Source organism: Orcinus orca, chromosome 1, assembly GCF_937001465.1.
Source record: "Orcinus orca chromosome 1, mOrcOrc1.1, whole genome shotgun sequence".
Taxonomy (NCBI): Eukaryota; Metazoa; Chordata; class Mammalia; order Artiodactyla; family Delphinidae; genus Orcinus; species Orcinus orca.
The window spans coordinates 122055037-122071567 of record NC_064559.1 but is presented as its reverse complement, the minus strand read 5'-3'; the positions used below and the strand labels follow the sequence as shown (position 1 = coordinate 122071567).

The window sequence follows — 16531 nt, the reverse complement described above, 5'->3', positions numbered from 1 at the left end:
CTACATTCAAAAATTCAAGACAACTATATAGTGAACATTCATAAAAGTTGCAGATAGAGTTTCCAGGCAGCATAGCTCACTATATGTGAACAAAATTTAAAACAAATCTATTGAATTAATTATGTAAAACAATTTGATCATCATTTTAGAAAATATCTGTAAACAATAATACCATATATATAATATACTATATATTATGTATATATATTATATATATATAAAACTATGGATGTTCTGGGACATATAGAGATTTAACATAACATCTACAAAACAACTGATACTATATTATCTCTACAAAAATTAAACACCTAATCTTCATATAAAAATGGAAGTGAAAAATATCACGGGTAGTACATTTTTATTTATCCTGTGTTTGCAATATTTAATTATAAGAAGAAACACACAAATGTATGTATTAGTACAAATTTCTTTCTACTTACTCTGTCACCTTTAAGACCCATGTCCCCTTTGAATCCTGGAAAACCATCTTCACCCTAAAAAGTATAAGTAATAAAACAAGTGTTTAATCAATTGTTTCTATGAATCTAAAATATGGCTATGCAAATTATGAGTACTGGTAATTAGGAAAAATTGTTCTGAGAAATAAGTACCTTAGTTGTGAAACCTCCTCTTCCCTATTTTAACCCTTTATCCCCAGTATCCTCCCATTTTCCCATAATTAATGCCTCTAAGTTAACAGAAAAGTTTTCACAAATGTGTCCATTGAATCTTCTCTATCTTATAGGGGGGAATAACCATTTTCTTATAACAAAATGTATCCTATGTTATTTGAACAAAGAAAAAGTAAAAATTTAATTAATTATATTAACTTTGGATTACAAGAACTCTAGACAACCAAATAAAATGTCTTTAATTTACTGATATATAACTAAGAATTTTATATCATTCATTTTGTCTCCTGTGCTTTAGATAAATGTCTTCTGACTCAACTTGTTCTCTAATTACAATCTCTCTTCAGGTGAAGAATAAGCAAATTAATATTATCCTTAACGTGTAAATAGAGATTGCTTATCATCACATCATATGCACAAACAAATGATGCTGAAAACTGGGTATCCTTTAGCAAAGAGAGGAGAAATTTTGACTATGAAAATATTTCCTGTCATTTTTACTATATGCAGACTTTTAAGAAATAAGCTTCATCAATAACCTTCCTGTCTCTTAATTTCAAGAAAATATTTAAATTCCTAAGGAATAATCATTCATGTATTCAATAGCATTAATTGAGCAATAACTCTGTTCAGAGTATTGTGGAGTAGTTTGAAGTTTTTGTTTTACCAATAATTTGTATTAATTTTGGTACAGGTGGAATAGAATGGGTGTTTAGAGAAGAAAGACATGAGGATGATGATAATGATGATGATGTGCTGTGCTGGTGCTGGTTCTGGTGAGGTAAGAAGTGAATCTGGAGATTTGAGGGGGCAGTTGGTACCTTAATTAGTAGTTGGAGAATAAGCATTCATGTATTCAATAGCACTAATTGACTTGCAGAGTTTGAGAAAAAGGCATGTCAGGCCAAGTCTGAGAACAGAGCTGAGAAGATTAGTTCCTACACTTCCACATCCTGCTACCAAATGAGCTCTACAAAACATAAAACTGATCACGTCAGTTTTGCTTTAAAATACTTCAATGGTTCCAAAGTGCTAATGATGAACATAAGCTGCCATCCCCCCTCTCCTTCCTACCATGATCTAGGGTTTGTTCACCTCTATAGTCTTATCTTTGGTCTTAAATCTCCTCTCTACTTTCATCCAACACACTGATTTTAGAAAAACTGAATTACCTGTATTTCCATTTGTAATTCTTGCATTGGTTAACTACTTACACATACACACACATCTGCAAATCCTTTTCCTTCTCTGTCTACCTGGTGATACTTTCCTCTTCTTTTAGCATTTAGTTCATGATTCTGCTATGAAGTTTTCCATGACCTCAATATTTCCCCCTTAAAATTAACCTCTTTGTCCTGTGTGCCCCACTGAACATTTAGCATTATAAGATAACATCCTGCACTTAATAGATCATAGGTCTCTTTCTTTCTATTAAATGGTCAAAACCAAGAATCATGCCTAATTAACCTCTGAATCTCCAGTGCCTAGTACATTTTGACCCTCAAAAATCATGATATTTAATAAACATTTATTGAATGTACATTTGGAACCATCCTTTCCTCAGTGCTAGTTTGGTAAGGTATGCTAAGGTCCAGAAAATATCAGGTTATGATGGATATATGAGACTTAGACTTGGAAAAGGAATCCAATCTGATATCCTATCTAAACACAAGAATTCTGACAGGCCTAAAAGTTTTGACACAAGCATAATGTTTTCAACTTTCTGGCCACAAAGTAGCCTTGTGGAATTAGGATTCTCTCTGCACTGAATGCAATTGTGCAATAGCAGGGGCGTAAAAGCTGAAAATGACCACTTAACTTCCTATTGACTGGTATCTTCAATACTTTCTCCCTAGAGAGAAAGGCAATTACACAGTTGCCAAGTTTAGTTTAAAAAAATACTGCACTCTATGTCTAAAATCAGTAACAGTTTTTAGGATATTTTGTCCGGGAGAGATTTGTTTTTTAAGAGAGCATATAGTGGACTAGATGATATTTCTGTCAAAACTTTGTTTTCAATACATTTGCAATTTGAAAATAAATTAGATGACTCAAGTTATTAAGAATATCCTTACAATAAGTGACATTTTTTAAACAAATAACACTTTCAAGCTACTAAGATTTCCAGTCCTTAAATTATCAAGTCTGAATTAACATTTTTAAAAAGTAGACAGATTTTTAGAAAACATGTAAAAAAGGAATTCACCTGTGCCACTTGGTTAACTGGATTATTTTGCTTAAGTTCTAAGGAACAAATCTGAGTCTAAACAATGGAGAATTTTATTCTAGTTAGGGTACTAACTTGGTATTTCACCTTTGGTTAATTAATTAATATTGTTATTCATAAAAGAAAATAATTTCAACTTCCTTCTTCATCTCTTATGAGATAAATGGTCAATTATAATATATACTCAGAAAAACAAAATAACCAATAATCTCAAATTGTTTTCCTACATATAAGCAATATATATTTATTTTTTTCCTGAGTAGGTTTTTCCTCATATATCTCATCATCTATAATTTTATTTTGCTTTGTCATTTGCTACTACCCCCCTTTCCAAAAAGTTCACAACTTTCCCACCCCAATTAAATGCCTTTCCTTTAAACACTGCCCTCCCTAAAAATCCTTCGTGGGCACTAATTCCAGAGAAACAATTTGAATTGATATTTAAATGTATTACCAATAAAAATTGAGATTCCAAATTCCAAACAGACAATATATTTTTTTGCATAGGCAACTTGCAAGTAATTACAAGTTCAACACTGTCCAAACTACCACTGTGCTAGCTCAGTAAGACACTATACCCTGAAGTTCATCTGTGATGACCAGGATGAATTGGGATTCAAATCAAAGTAGCTTTGATTTAAATGCATGACATTTTTTCACACAGTAGAATTGTCAATATAGTTGCATACTTTGACAGTGCCTCAGTATGTAACCTATTTATTCTTTTCAGAAAAATAAAATATAATGTATATAATAAGTCCATCCCTTCTTGTTATCTATTCCTTACTGATATCAAATATATTCAAGGTGTTTTTGATAATATTATGACTGTGGGAATAAACAGTTATCCTTGAAATCAAAATGTGTATTGCATATATTTCTCACCAAATCTACCAACATTTTATACTTAACTTTGTTTTATAAAATGAAATATAGTAAGAATTAATGCAATAGTGATTCTGAGTAATGTTATTCCATTTCAACACAATCATCGAAGGATTTGGGAGCTCTACATTTAATGTTAAACATTTACATGAAAAAAATCTCAATTTTGTTTTCTTCATCAAATTAAACTATAAGCACTCTTTTTAAAAGAATGCACATTCTTTCAGCCACCTTTACTTGGCTTTAATCTTAATTTCCTTCTTATTAAAGCTTTTGCTGTGCATGCAGTATCACATATGTAGTCTTCCTGTTCCCCCAGTTGATTCATGTTACTGCTAACTTTCATATTTTGCACTTCATTTCAATTTATAAAATTTGGGGATTTTAGTAGAGAAAAAAATGGAATAAACATTCCTCTGTTATACATATAACTGGATCCAATCCAAGCATAACAAACCAATCATAAGGCCAACCTTATAATTTAGAAAAGTTAAACACATGTAAGAAAAAAAGGGATGCAGGATTGATTCTGTTTATGACATAGCTTTTTTTTTTTTTTAAAAAATAATGTAGTCATCACCTGAGGATATAAGACTTCTAAAGTTTCCAGGATATAGAGTACAAAATTAGACTTGCATTGTTTGGTACATAAGTAATCACTCAATATATTTGAGAAATGGAATATCTGTTCAATAAACTTAAATTTTTTATACAATAGGTATATAGCAATTAAAATCACCTAAATAAATTATGTTTTACCTTTTCACCTTTAGAGCCCTTGAGACCTCTGACACCATCTGCTCCCTATGGAATAAATTAGAAGGATTAAATAACTATAATATTTTACGTTGAAATTAAATAATGTAGGAAAAAATAATATTTACCTTTACTCCTCGGGGACCAGGGTAGCCAATGGGACCCTGTGGACCAGGAGGACCCTGAAAAAGACCCATTGCAATTTAAATACATAATGCACTGAAAGTGCCCATCACTCACAACGTACTATAATTTTACCAAATAATCTATAAGAACATGGTATTTTTCTACTTCTGGTGAAGATTTCTTTGGTACTTTATCATTTGTGTCTAAAGTCAGATATCATGAACAAATCATGTGATGAGCCTTATCTACTCCAAACTTATATATTCATGCAAAAAGTAAGATAAATATTATGAATATGGGAAATAATATAAGTAATTATATAATTAATAACTGCTTTTCTAAGCCTGAAAAAATCTGATGTCTTCAATGTCTACAATAAACAATTATAGGCTAGCCAAAAGGATAAATAATTTCTAACCAAAAACTAGCATTAAATTTATTACATTCCAAATCAAAACTACAATGAGGTATATCACCTCACACCAGTCAGAATGGCTATAATAAAAAAATCTACAAACAATAAATGCTGGAGAGGGTGTGGAGAAAAGGGAACCCTCTTGCACTGTTGGTGGGAATGTAAATTGGTACAGCCACTATGGAGAACAGTATGGAGGTTCCTTAAAAAACTAAAAATAGAACTACCATATGACCCAGCAATCCCACTACTGGGCATACACTCTGAGAAAACCATAATTCAAAAAGAGTCATGTACCACAACGTTCATTGCAGCTCTATTTACAATAGCCAGGACATGGAAGCAACCTAAGTGTCCAACGACAGATGAATGGATAAAGAAGATGTGGCACATATATACAATGGAATATTACTCAGCCATAAAAAGAAAAGAAATTGAGTTATTTGTAGTGCGGTGGGTGGACCTAGAGTCTGTCATACAGAGTGAAGTAAGTCAGAAAGAGAAAAATAAATACCATATGCTAACACATATATATGGAATCTAAAAAAAAAAAAAAAAAAAAAAGGTTCTGAAGAACCTAGGGGTAGGACAGGAATAAAGATGCAGATGTAGAGAATGGACTTGAGGACATGGGGAGGGGGAAGGGTAAGCTGGGACAAAGTGAGAGAGTGGAATGGACATATATACACTACCAAATGTAAAATAGATAGCTAGTGGGAAGCAGCTGCATAGCACAGGGAGTTCAGCTCGGTGCTTTGTGACCACCTAGAGGGCTGGAATAGGGAGGTTGGGAAGGAGGGAGATGCAAGAGGGAAGAGATATGGGGATATATGTATGTATATGTATAACTGATTCACTTTGTTATACAGCAGAAACTAACACACCATTGTAAAGCAATTATACTCCAATAAAGGATGTTAAAAAAATTTATTGCATTCACATCATCAAGAATATGATCAAAATTATATATTTTCCATGGCTGGCTTCATTTCACTAGTCTACCTAAAGGAAATAATGTATAATATACAATAGTATATATTATACAATAGTAATGTTGACTATTTTAATAAGAATCCAAAATTAGCTACTCTAAATAAAAATGATCTTACCCTGCTACTGTAATCCAAAATAGTATTAACATTGAAAGCTTTTATTTTGATATTTTATTTAGATATTTTGATAATCGTTGCCCTTACAATTTAGTCTCTTCTTATGTAAAGATTATCAGAAAGTAATAAGTATAGTTAAAATTCAAGTGACATAAACACTTTAATGATATTCAGTAGTTCTTGTCCAATTTCATTATTATTACTCATTTATTCCACATATACTACATAGGCAGAATGTGGATTTATTTCTTATCATGAGAATATTTTTAGAAAAACAGAGAATGCTAGTCTAATTGATCAAATTGCCAATGCAAAGTTAAAAGTTATCTAAGACACATCTTTTTTATACCCTAAATAAAAAGCAACTATAGAAACATGATTTATATCTAAATGCTAGCAAAAATTCTTTTGAGAGTAAAGACATATTACAGGTAGAGAATAACTATTTTCTGGCACTTAGTTTCCAATATTCATATCCCTAAATGATCATCAAAGAATATGATGTATATATATATATATATATATATATATATATATACACACACACACACACACACACACAGACACACATATATATATATATCGTAGAAATGATCAAAGTAAGGCATTTTCTCTAGGGGATAAGGTGACAATATTTAAATGGATACTTTGTAACATACCAGAGAACCCTTTTCTCCAGACTGGCCTTCTTTTCCAGGATGACCCTACATTTATCAAAAATATAGACTGGTGAGATGAAATATTAATGGTAATTTATATTATGAAATTGTTCCCTTTTTTCCCATCTGTTGAGGTTTTAGTCTTTCTGTTTCAAAATATATTGCACATTTTGCATCAGTGTATATGGCTTTAAATAACACTGGAAACTGTGGCATTTGGAAAGAAACATAGTAAGTTTATATTGCATGGGTATAAGTTTCATCAACTACATAATATACTTGAGCGAGAGCTTGGGAAAAGCACATAACACATATTATTCATCAACAATTCAACCCCAGTCTCATTTAGAGTCTTACATAAAGGTGTTTCAATCTAACTTCTATTTTTCATATTGATCAAATAATCATACACACATCTTTAAAAAGCAACTAAAATATGTGGATATATATTTTAAAATATAGCAACATCATAAACACTAATGGTGTTTGTAATCAAGTCATCGAGAGTCACTAAATATTGCATAAAAACATACAGCTCCACAACAAATATACTCAATGAAAACAACTAGTTGCAGAATGAAAATTTTTGTACCCTAGCTCTGAGTAAGTAGTTTGAAGAGAAAAAAATAACAACTGTGGAGATTACATAATTACATTATTTATTACTATGTGATAAGATATAATAAACACTGCTATATTTCTAGAAAAGTAGGGAATCCCTGAAGGCAGAGGAATTTTCATGTAAGATGTCTGAGGAAACTTACAAAAGGTGAGGAATTTCACCTGGACTCTCAAGAAACATGTTCTTTGAAAAGGAAGAGAGAATGGAAAAGTGTTTTCTATGAAAAGAAAAGGACATAACAAAAGGTATAGCAATAGAAAATGTAAAGCATGCTAAGAGAAAAGTGAGTGGTAGGAAAATATGAGATTCTGGCCTAGGGTGGTCCAAAGCCCACTGGGAGTTCCTTAAAGAGTTTGAAGTATGGAAGTGGCATGATGAAATAGCATTTTAGAGAGATCAATGTTTAATTATTGGCTCTACTGCTTTTATTACTGAATTCTTACAATCACTTCTAAAGCACATGTAAAATCTATTTTTGCAAACAACATATAGAAATTTTAATGACCAGGTAACTATTACTTACAGGAGGCCCATCAGCACCAGGAAGTCCTCCGAGCCCTGGTTTTCCTTGTGGTCCCTAATCAAATAGAGAAAAAGAATATTTTTCACTTAAAAATTGAAAATAATGAAAAGTCTGACTTTGTACATAGTGATATACAGCCAATAAAATTCTTAACTTGAGTCACTGGCTTTCATCTATAAGCAAAAAACATCTGAATACTTTTTAACATATTATGTAGAAGAAATGGTATATAAAGATAGATGAAAACCAAATTTAACATCTGTCAGAGACATGCAAGTTTTCATACTGCTTAATAGTCCTAAATGTGTCTTTTTAAATTAACAAGTTAGTTTTCGCATACCACAATAAACTGGAACTTATAGAATAAAAAGGAAAACAATATAGGTCAATATAAAATCAATATACATTGATTTATATCATTGAAAAAGCAAATATTGGCTATTTCCATCAATGATGTTAATAAGTGCCAATTCACAGGGAACTGTATTCAATACCTTGTGATAAACCATAATGGAAAAGAATATGAAAAAGAATGAACTAAATCACTTTGCTGTACAGTAGAAATTAATACAACATTGTAAATCAGCTGTACTTCCGTAACTATTTATTCAACAGATTAATCTGTGTTTAATCACAGGGGATTTCAAATCTCATTTAATTTGATCATTGGTAAGGTTGGAACATGCTAAGAATGACTATTACAAGAAGTAGACCCTTCAATGGGAGAAAAATTGGCTTTCTGCTTAGAATAATTAATTTTATCAAGTCTTCAGAGCCTAAGCCATTATTGCTTACTGGTCAAGTCATTAGCCAGAATTTAGAAACAATTAAAAGGGCAAGGATATATCAGCAATCCTAGATGCTGGATGTAGGAGGATTTTTCCATTCTTAGAAAGTATTTAGAAAAAGCATTGTATTCATATACATGAATAGTACAGAATTTAACTAGAAAGCCTCACTTAAATCACTTAACAAGAAAGTCTCACTTAAATCACTATGGAACAACACACAAAAATAAAGGTAACCTTTAAATTGAAAATCTGGACTTTATAACTGAATTTAATTGCATCTCATTTACAGGATTTAAAAGATTCAATTCCCTTCACCACTCTACAAGGTCATATACAGTTAAGCAATCTAACATTATGAAACAATTGTTATAAAACCTGTTTTTTTTTAATGGCAGTATTTTGCCTTTCACTCAAATCATTTTTTCTCTCTCAGTAAATAGTCTTATTTCTTCAAAACAAAATGTAGATTACAAAGGCAAAACTATTCCAGTAATTATTATTATCAGCAGATATATTTCTAAGACCATGACCTTGTGTACAATACTACATGGATTTTATGTTGTTGCTATATATTTAAGGGTAGATGAGAAACACTAAAACTCTTGTACTATAGGATGATGTTTTTAATCAAGTTAAAATCAATCCATCTTTTTTAAAATGGAAGCTCCATGACAGTACAATATTTTGTCTGCTTTCTTAACTGCTTGGTGTCTCCCTACAGGAATGGGGAAAAAGTTAAATGAATGAATACCATATTTTAGATTTTAATAAAATAGTTAAAATTTATTGTGTCTCTATGCACTATGTTAAGCAATATATATATATAATATATTTATATTTATAATATCCATTTTAAGTCTCAAGCAATTCCATGAAATATCAGCATCAAAGAGCTTGAGTAATTAACTAATGTTAATACATCACAGAATTGCAATATAAATGAATCCAGATCTGTAGCCATATCGTCAAAGTCCTTGCCTTTAACTAATATATATTTTGTGTCTTGCTTTTTCTTCTTTAGCTCATATAGTTATACAATACCATTTGTTTTCTGTAAAGCCATTAACATATGTGATGTAAATTCTGAAGCCATAAATTAAATCACAGGACTTAACAGTATATTTAAGTTATCAACGTGTCAGAAAAGCAATATAGTTGTCATCCATTTTAGTTAATTAGCTTGAACTTTATAAAATCTTTTGTCACAAATATAATAACAGCATAGGCTATGATAACTTAGGACAAAAATATAAAAGTTATTGGGAATTAAAAATATATGACATTACTTAAATTATATTTAATTGTGAGATTATAGCATGATCCAACTGAAAACATTATTCACCAAGTTTTGAAAGACAAGGCTCTTGAGCCAGAATAAACAGAACACAGTATATCATAAAGAAAATAAAAGTAATATAGGTCCAAAATAAACTATACACCATAAATGCAATACAAATAAAATGCACTTTCTTCATGTTCTTGAGTTTCTTTCTCCTTTTGATGGAAAGAGGCTGTCTTTGGACTCAAGAGCTGGATATGTTCAAAGCAGAGAAAGAAGCGGCTTGTGCTTAAAGACAGCTCTCTTCCTACCACAAGAAGTGCAGTGAATCAGATTCTATATTTTACCTGTGACTCAACAAAGGGAATTCAGATATAACAGCTTTCCTTAAAAGCAAATTCTTCCTAGGAATCCAGTTCAGAGATGATAAAATTATTGTAGAAAATTCAATAGGCACATGCCTCAAGTGCAATTTATGGTTATGATGAGCTAATCCGAAATATGTTAAGAATATATGTCCAGATTAAGATCTCTGATCTAAAGCAAAGATTTTAAATCATCTTTGGTACCTAACATCTTAAATAAATAAACCATTTTCCAATAGCACTCTAATACTGTAAACATACGGAAAATATGCACAGAGAAAAAGTACTTTAAAGATCATTTAAGTTTGATATGCTAATTCTTAACATTAATAATAAGTAACTTGGTAAGAATGTTACCAAAGGACTTGAATATATATTTTACCAAAGAATATATAGAAAAGGTCAATAAGCAAATAAAAATATGTTCAGCATCACTAGTGATTAGGGAAATGCCAGTTAAAACCACAATAAGATACTATTTCACACCAACAAAAATGACCATAATCAAAAAGGGAAGCAATATTAGTATTGTTGAGAATCTAGAGAAACTAGAATCCTCATAAATTGCTGATAGGAAGGAAATATGGTACAACCACTTTGAAAAACAATTGGAAACTTCTTAAAATGTTAAATATAAATTTACCATATAACCCAGCAATTCCACTTCTAAGTATCTACCAAAAATAAATGAAAACATGTCTACACAAATACCTTTTTACAAATATTCATAGCAGCACTATTCATAATAGCTGAAAAGTGTACATAACTCATATGTCCCTCAACTGCTGAATAAGTAAACAAAATGTGGTATATTCAATCAATGGAATACTATTTGGCAACAAAAAGGAGCAAAGTGCTGACACATGCTGCAATATGGATAAACCTCAAAAACATTATGCCAAATGAAGCCAGACACAAATGTCACATATTATATTCATTCATATGATTAAATTAAAATATTAATTTCGTTCCTATATCTTGTTCACATGAGATGTTCAGATAAGATAAATCTATAAAGATAGAAAGTAGATCAATGGTTGTCTAGCTTTGTGGGTGAAATGGGGAGTGCAAATTGACACAAGGTTTCTTTCTGGGGTGGTATAAGTATTCTAAAAATGTGATTGTGGCACAACTATAAATTCACTAAAAATCATTGACTTGTACACTTAAAATGAGTAAATTTTTAGGGTATGAAATTAACCCCAATAAAGTTGTTAATTTAAAAAATATTACATATTCATAGAAATCAACAAAAATAAGAAAAAAATATATTAGAAAGAATTAGGTAACACTGTGCTGTAACTATAGGGGACAGGAAATATTACTTAGGGAATCTGTCAGAGGAGATAAGGACAAAAGACATCTCTTTAATTAAAAACTTATTCTTGTTTTGATCCAGACATTGAGTTATTAAAAAGAACATCATTTGCCATTTATACATGAGAAATGGTGGCAATAATAACGTCACAATTTTCCCTTAATTAGACCTTGCTAAAAGCCTTTTGTCACAAGCAAACCTAATTACATTTTTTAAATAACAAGAAATAAAAGGAGAACCAAATTAAAGAGAAAACACTCACTCATATCAGTACGTTTCTGAAATTAATATAGCTGAGAATGTCACATTTGGAAGTTATCCAAATGGAAACTCTGTGAAATTTTATCATTTACAGTTCAGAGACATATGAATGATTGCTGCTCACCCTGTGCTTTCATAATTTAACTCCAGATTAATTCTTTATATGCTGGGACATTTAAATATCTTATTAAAAACAGAAGGCAGGCCTTATACCTCCCTAAAGTTGACAACACAAGCTTGTTTACCAGACATTACTAGAACAAAAGAATAACTTACTTTTTCACCGGGAGGACCAATTGGACCTTGTGGACCAGGAAGACCCTATTTTAAAAGAATTCATTTCATATGTCAAGAATCACATCACAAGAATACACTTTTAAAATAGTAAATGATTAGCCCTCTATTTTACATGAAATGATTTATGAGAATCTATATATATATTCCCCCACATTCCCCAGAAAGTTTTGCAACACTATGAGGGGTTTTACATAAGCTACTCTTCTGGCAATGGATATGTAATGTGATCCTATTCAGAACCCTCCTGCAGGTGTCCTGGCATTCCATGAACACCGAATGACTCATTTTTCTCTTGGAAGAAAGAGGCCTCTGCAAATTTGCTCAAATTTTTTTTAAAAAGGAAAAAAAAAAAAAAAAGAATCCTCTTCCTACATTCACAATAAAAACTCTTAGCCCTACATAGAAAATTCTGAGGCTGTCAATTTTCTTGTATAAAGATACAATCTTATCCCATTATCTCAAAAAAGCTGTGACGGTTTAGACTTACTTGAGGTCCTGGATTCCCTTGCTGACCTGGAGGTCCAGGCTCCCCTTGGGGACCCTGCCATAGGAAAATATAAAGAGTCTTTAATAAAACTATTTCACATAATAGGTTTTTTCTTCTCAGTTGAAAAATAGTCCCCAAATCATGTTTCCCTATAGAGAATCCAGAAAATCTTGCAAAATATTAATGCTGGCAGAAGCACTTGGCAACACATTGTAAGAAATCTTAATTTTAGATTTAGCAACAAAAGTGGTTTGTTAGTACTTAGATTACAGAAACGAGTTATCTTATGGATATTTTCTACATACCATGTTCCCTTTTGGTCCTGTGGGGCCATCCACACCTGCGATACCCTTCAATGACGAAAAAAATATGCTTGAGTGTTAACAAGTTCAGATGCTACAATGGAAAATTTAGAAGACTAACCTAATAATATGACACCCAGTAGCCCAGGTTGACTAAAAAATCATTTTAGAACTTAATGGAAAAAGCAAGGTCTATACTCTCCTCTCCATGCCCATGGAGACAACCTAACAGCATTTTCCACTGCGAGTTCGGAATTTGACACGAAACAATAAAATAGGTAAACTAAAAGGAAGAAAAAAGAAAGAAGCCAGTGGAGTAGGGTATGCTCAGTTAAACTGATAGGCAGCATCATTAGGTCTTAGAATATAACAGAGCAGTAAACCCTTGGCTGTCTACTGAAAGCTTTCACAGCCTCCTGGCTTTAAAAAGTCTGGTAACAAGCTTTCCCTAGGAAATCTTGAATGTTTTCAACAATACATACAGGCTGTCCTGTAGGTCCTGGAGTTCCCCTTGGTCCTAGCAAACCTCGTGGACCCTAGGAGGAAAAGAAAAACACATTCTCATAAGAAATGCCTTCAAAACATGCCTCTTCCTTTAAATAAATATTAATGTAATGTTTAGATTAAAATATTTGTTCATCTTCTTTTAATGGTGTTTAAAATGCCATTTTTATATGACACAAATATCTAGTGTTTATATTGATCCAAAAGCCAAGATGGACAAGAAAGTCTTTAATACAGAAGCCGTATCTTTGATTTTTATAAATTTACATATGAATCACTTGGGAAATTTTAAAAATAGGAAATATTTTAATGCTTTAAATAAGTCACTTTTGTGTCATATTCCAATTTGAATAGCAACACTGAATCTTATTAAATCTTATTATTCAATAAGATAGACTACACAAATAGAAGAGTCCTGATTCTCATTTATTTTACAGTTAAGTAAATTCCATCATGAAAGAATATTCTACTGAGAGAAAGAAACAAACAGCTGGATAACTATGTTAGCAAGATTATAGAAACCATTTGCTTGATTTTTAAAATTATTATGACTTAATTAATTTCTTCTATTCTTCTTCCCCCTCCTCCATTTGTTCCTCCTTCTCTTCCTTCTTTAGAAAAGTGAATACAATGACTTACTGTCATATTCACTTGAGCTACTATGCCTTTCAGTTGACAGGCTCTATAATGTGGAAAACTAGGACTAAAACTAGGAGGCCTGCTTCTAGTCTGGTTCTTTGATTAACTAGCTTTGAGTAAACCTTTCCAATTCAGTTTCCTCATTTGTAAAAATCAGTGGAAAAAAGGATATAATCTAGTAAATTTTATAGTTCTATCTGGTATATACTAAGCACCTCATTTTTGTGTTTCTTCTGATAATAAGATTAATTTATCCTAAACACATAACTAGATTCTAGAGCTATTGATGATATAAAAACTGAAACAAAACACAAAACAGCAACAAAAACTAGGTAAGGTTTTTGCCTGACAAGATGTTATATCCCACAATTTTTTCTCTTGATTTTCTAAGACTTTCTGTAACAAAAGAAGAGCTCTCAGTATCATTTTTAAATGTTTTTTTCACATAACAATTACCTGCTTAGCTTAGGCAAGACGGCAATAGTCATCTGAGTTTATTATTGACTTTATATATGTAACACCAATCACTATTCCTTCAAAACGGGGTATTATTTAAAAAGAAAAAAAAGAAAGTTGCTTACAGCTTCACCTGGAAGACCCCTTGGTCCTATTTCTCCATCTTCTCCCTGTCATGGACAAAATGAGTGGGAGAGTGATGCAATCAGACAATGTAACATTTCAGCATGATTTTGTTCTATGTTTTAATTTTAAATATTTCTTAAAAGAAATGAAGTTTAATATACCCGCATTCCATCTTCGCCAGGAGGACCAGGAGGACCTTGGGGACCTCGTTCACCCTATTAAATAAATCCAAGTATAACACAAAATAAACTAGAATGTTTGTCTATCCTACAGCTATCCTACCAAATATAACGGAACATTTGCAGAAAAAACTTATGCTCTATTTTCCCTCCTCAAAACGCTTCAAAGATAAATCATAATTTTACATTAACTGGCGTTATATATTAGTATGCTAGGAAAAAATGTTCCCCCAATTTTGAAAACAAAAAGCTTTAAATGAAATTCCCAAATAATTTTCAGACATTTAATTATTACAAACTAATAGAAAAGTATTTTGCTGAAGACTGTCTTAAACATGGATACACTTTGCTGATTTTTATTTAATTTACATTTTTTCTGCTTCTAAAATAATTCTTATTAAATCAGCACAGTTCTAGAAGACTAAAGAAATTTTTGGAGTTTTTAAAAAACAAAATTATATATTTTTCTCAGCATGTGATAGGCACTTGCTAGACATTCATAGTGCTCTCTTTTCTTTATCTTTCTATTTTTTTATATTCTCCAATTTCCTAATGGTTGTCCCATCTTCCTTCTTAACTTTTGGAGAAGAAAAATGTGAAGATCCAATTCTGATCTTTTTTCGAAAGACCACATCTTTGCTTAATTTCCCACTAAAAATATTGACTGGATTGCCGTTCAACATTGTATTTTGTTTAGCCTTAGTGAATTATAAGCTCTTGCACTGGACTGCAAACTAATATTATCACAAAGAAGTAGCTTGTGGTGTCTCAATCTACTGGAGCCATCTAATTAGTATAATAAAATACAGTGCCCAGTATATTGTTATATTAATGACAAACTGCCTATAGATGTCCTCTTTTGAGTATATTTCCACAGACAAAATGTAATAAGGAAATTGAGGCAATTATCAAAAAATTAGAGGCAAAATTAAATCTCCACACTTGTTCTATAAATGTATTTTCCATATACATGTACATAAAGATTCCACATCAACTTATATTTGTGTAAACTGAGTATTTTAATGTTTAAAAGAAATTAAAGAACTTATATGAGTATCACACATATAATTCTACTTATCTTTCTTCAAGTATCTAGTAGATGTACTAATTTATATGAGTTCACAAATACTTAAATTAATTTTCTTCTTATATCTTAGTGTATCAATATTTCGTAGTATTCCTGTATTATCCCAATATAAAAAGTATAAAATGTACAGAATGGTATATCTTACCCTGTGACCCTTGTCACCTGGCAGACCTGGAAGTCCATCAAATCCTCGATCCCCCTGTAAAATCACCATCATCATCATCATCATCATCATCACCGTCATCATTATAATCACATTTCCAGCCTATTTCTGTACTGTAATTTGAGTGTGAAATGTTCTTTCATATCAAGAAACTCTATTTTAAAACATAAAAATTTCAGGGGTGAACTGAGATACGAGATCTGAAAATACAAATGTATGAGATGAGCTCCCGACCTTGGCCCCAGGTTCTCCTGGCATTCCTCTTCCTCCATCAGCACCCGGACGACCCTGATAATACCAAGAACATGACTAAGCAAAAGGGA

At 31.5% G+C, this 16531-nt stretch overlaps 1 protein-coding gene across 1 annotated transcript in view; it reads right to left on the bottom strand.

Moving 5' to 3' along the window:
* COL11A1 (collagen type XI alpha 1 chain) overlaps window positions 1–16531 on the bottom strand; it is a 195456-nt gene that overhangs the window by 90134 nt on the left and 88791 nt on the right. The window contains exons 17-29 of the mRNA XM_004263094.3: window positions 16443–16496; window positions 16191–16244; window positions 14941–14994; window positions 14779–14823; window positions 13537–13590; window positions 13058–13102; window positions 12753–12806; window positions 12245–12289; window positions 7955–8008; window positions 6810–6854; window positions 4629–4682; window positions 4504–4548; window positions 441–494 (exon numbers count right to left, since the gene is read on the bottom strand). Of these exons, the coding sequence (XP_004263142.1) occupies window positions 441–494; window positions 4504–4548; window positions 4629–4682; window positions 6810–6854; window positions 7955–8008; window positions 12245–12289; window positions 12753–12806; window positions 13058–13102; window positions 13537–13590; window positions 14779–14823; window positions 14941–14994; window positions 16191–16244; window positions 16443–16496 (657 nt within the window). The remainder of the gene's footprint in view (window positions 1–440; window positions 495–4503; window positions 4549–4628; window positions 4683–6809; window positions 6855–7954; window positions 8009–12244; window positions 12290–12752; window positions 12807–13057; window positions 13103–13536; window positions 13591–14778; window positions 14824–14940; window positions 14995–16190; window positions 16245–16442; window positions 16497–16531) is intronic.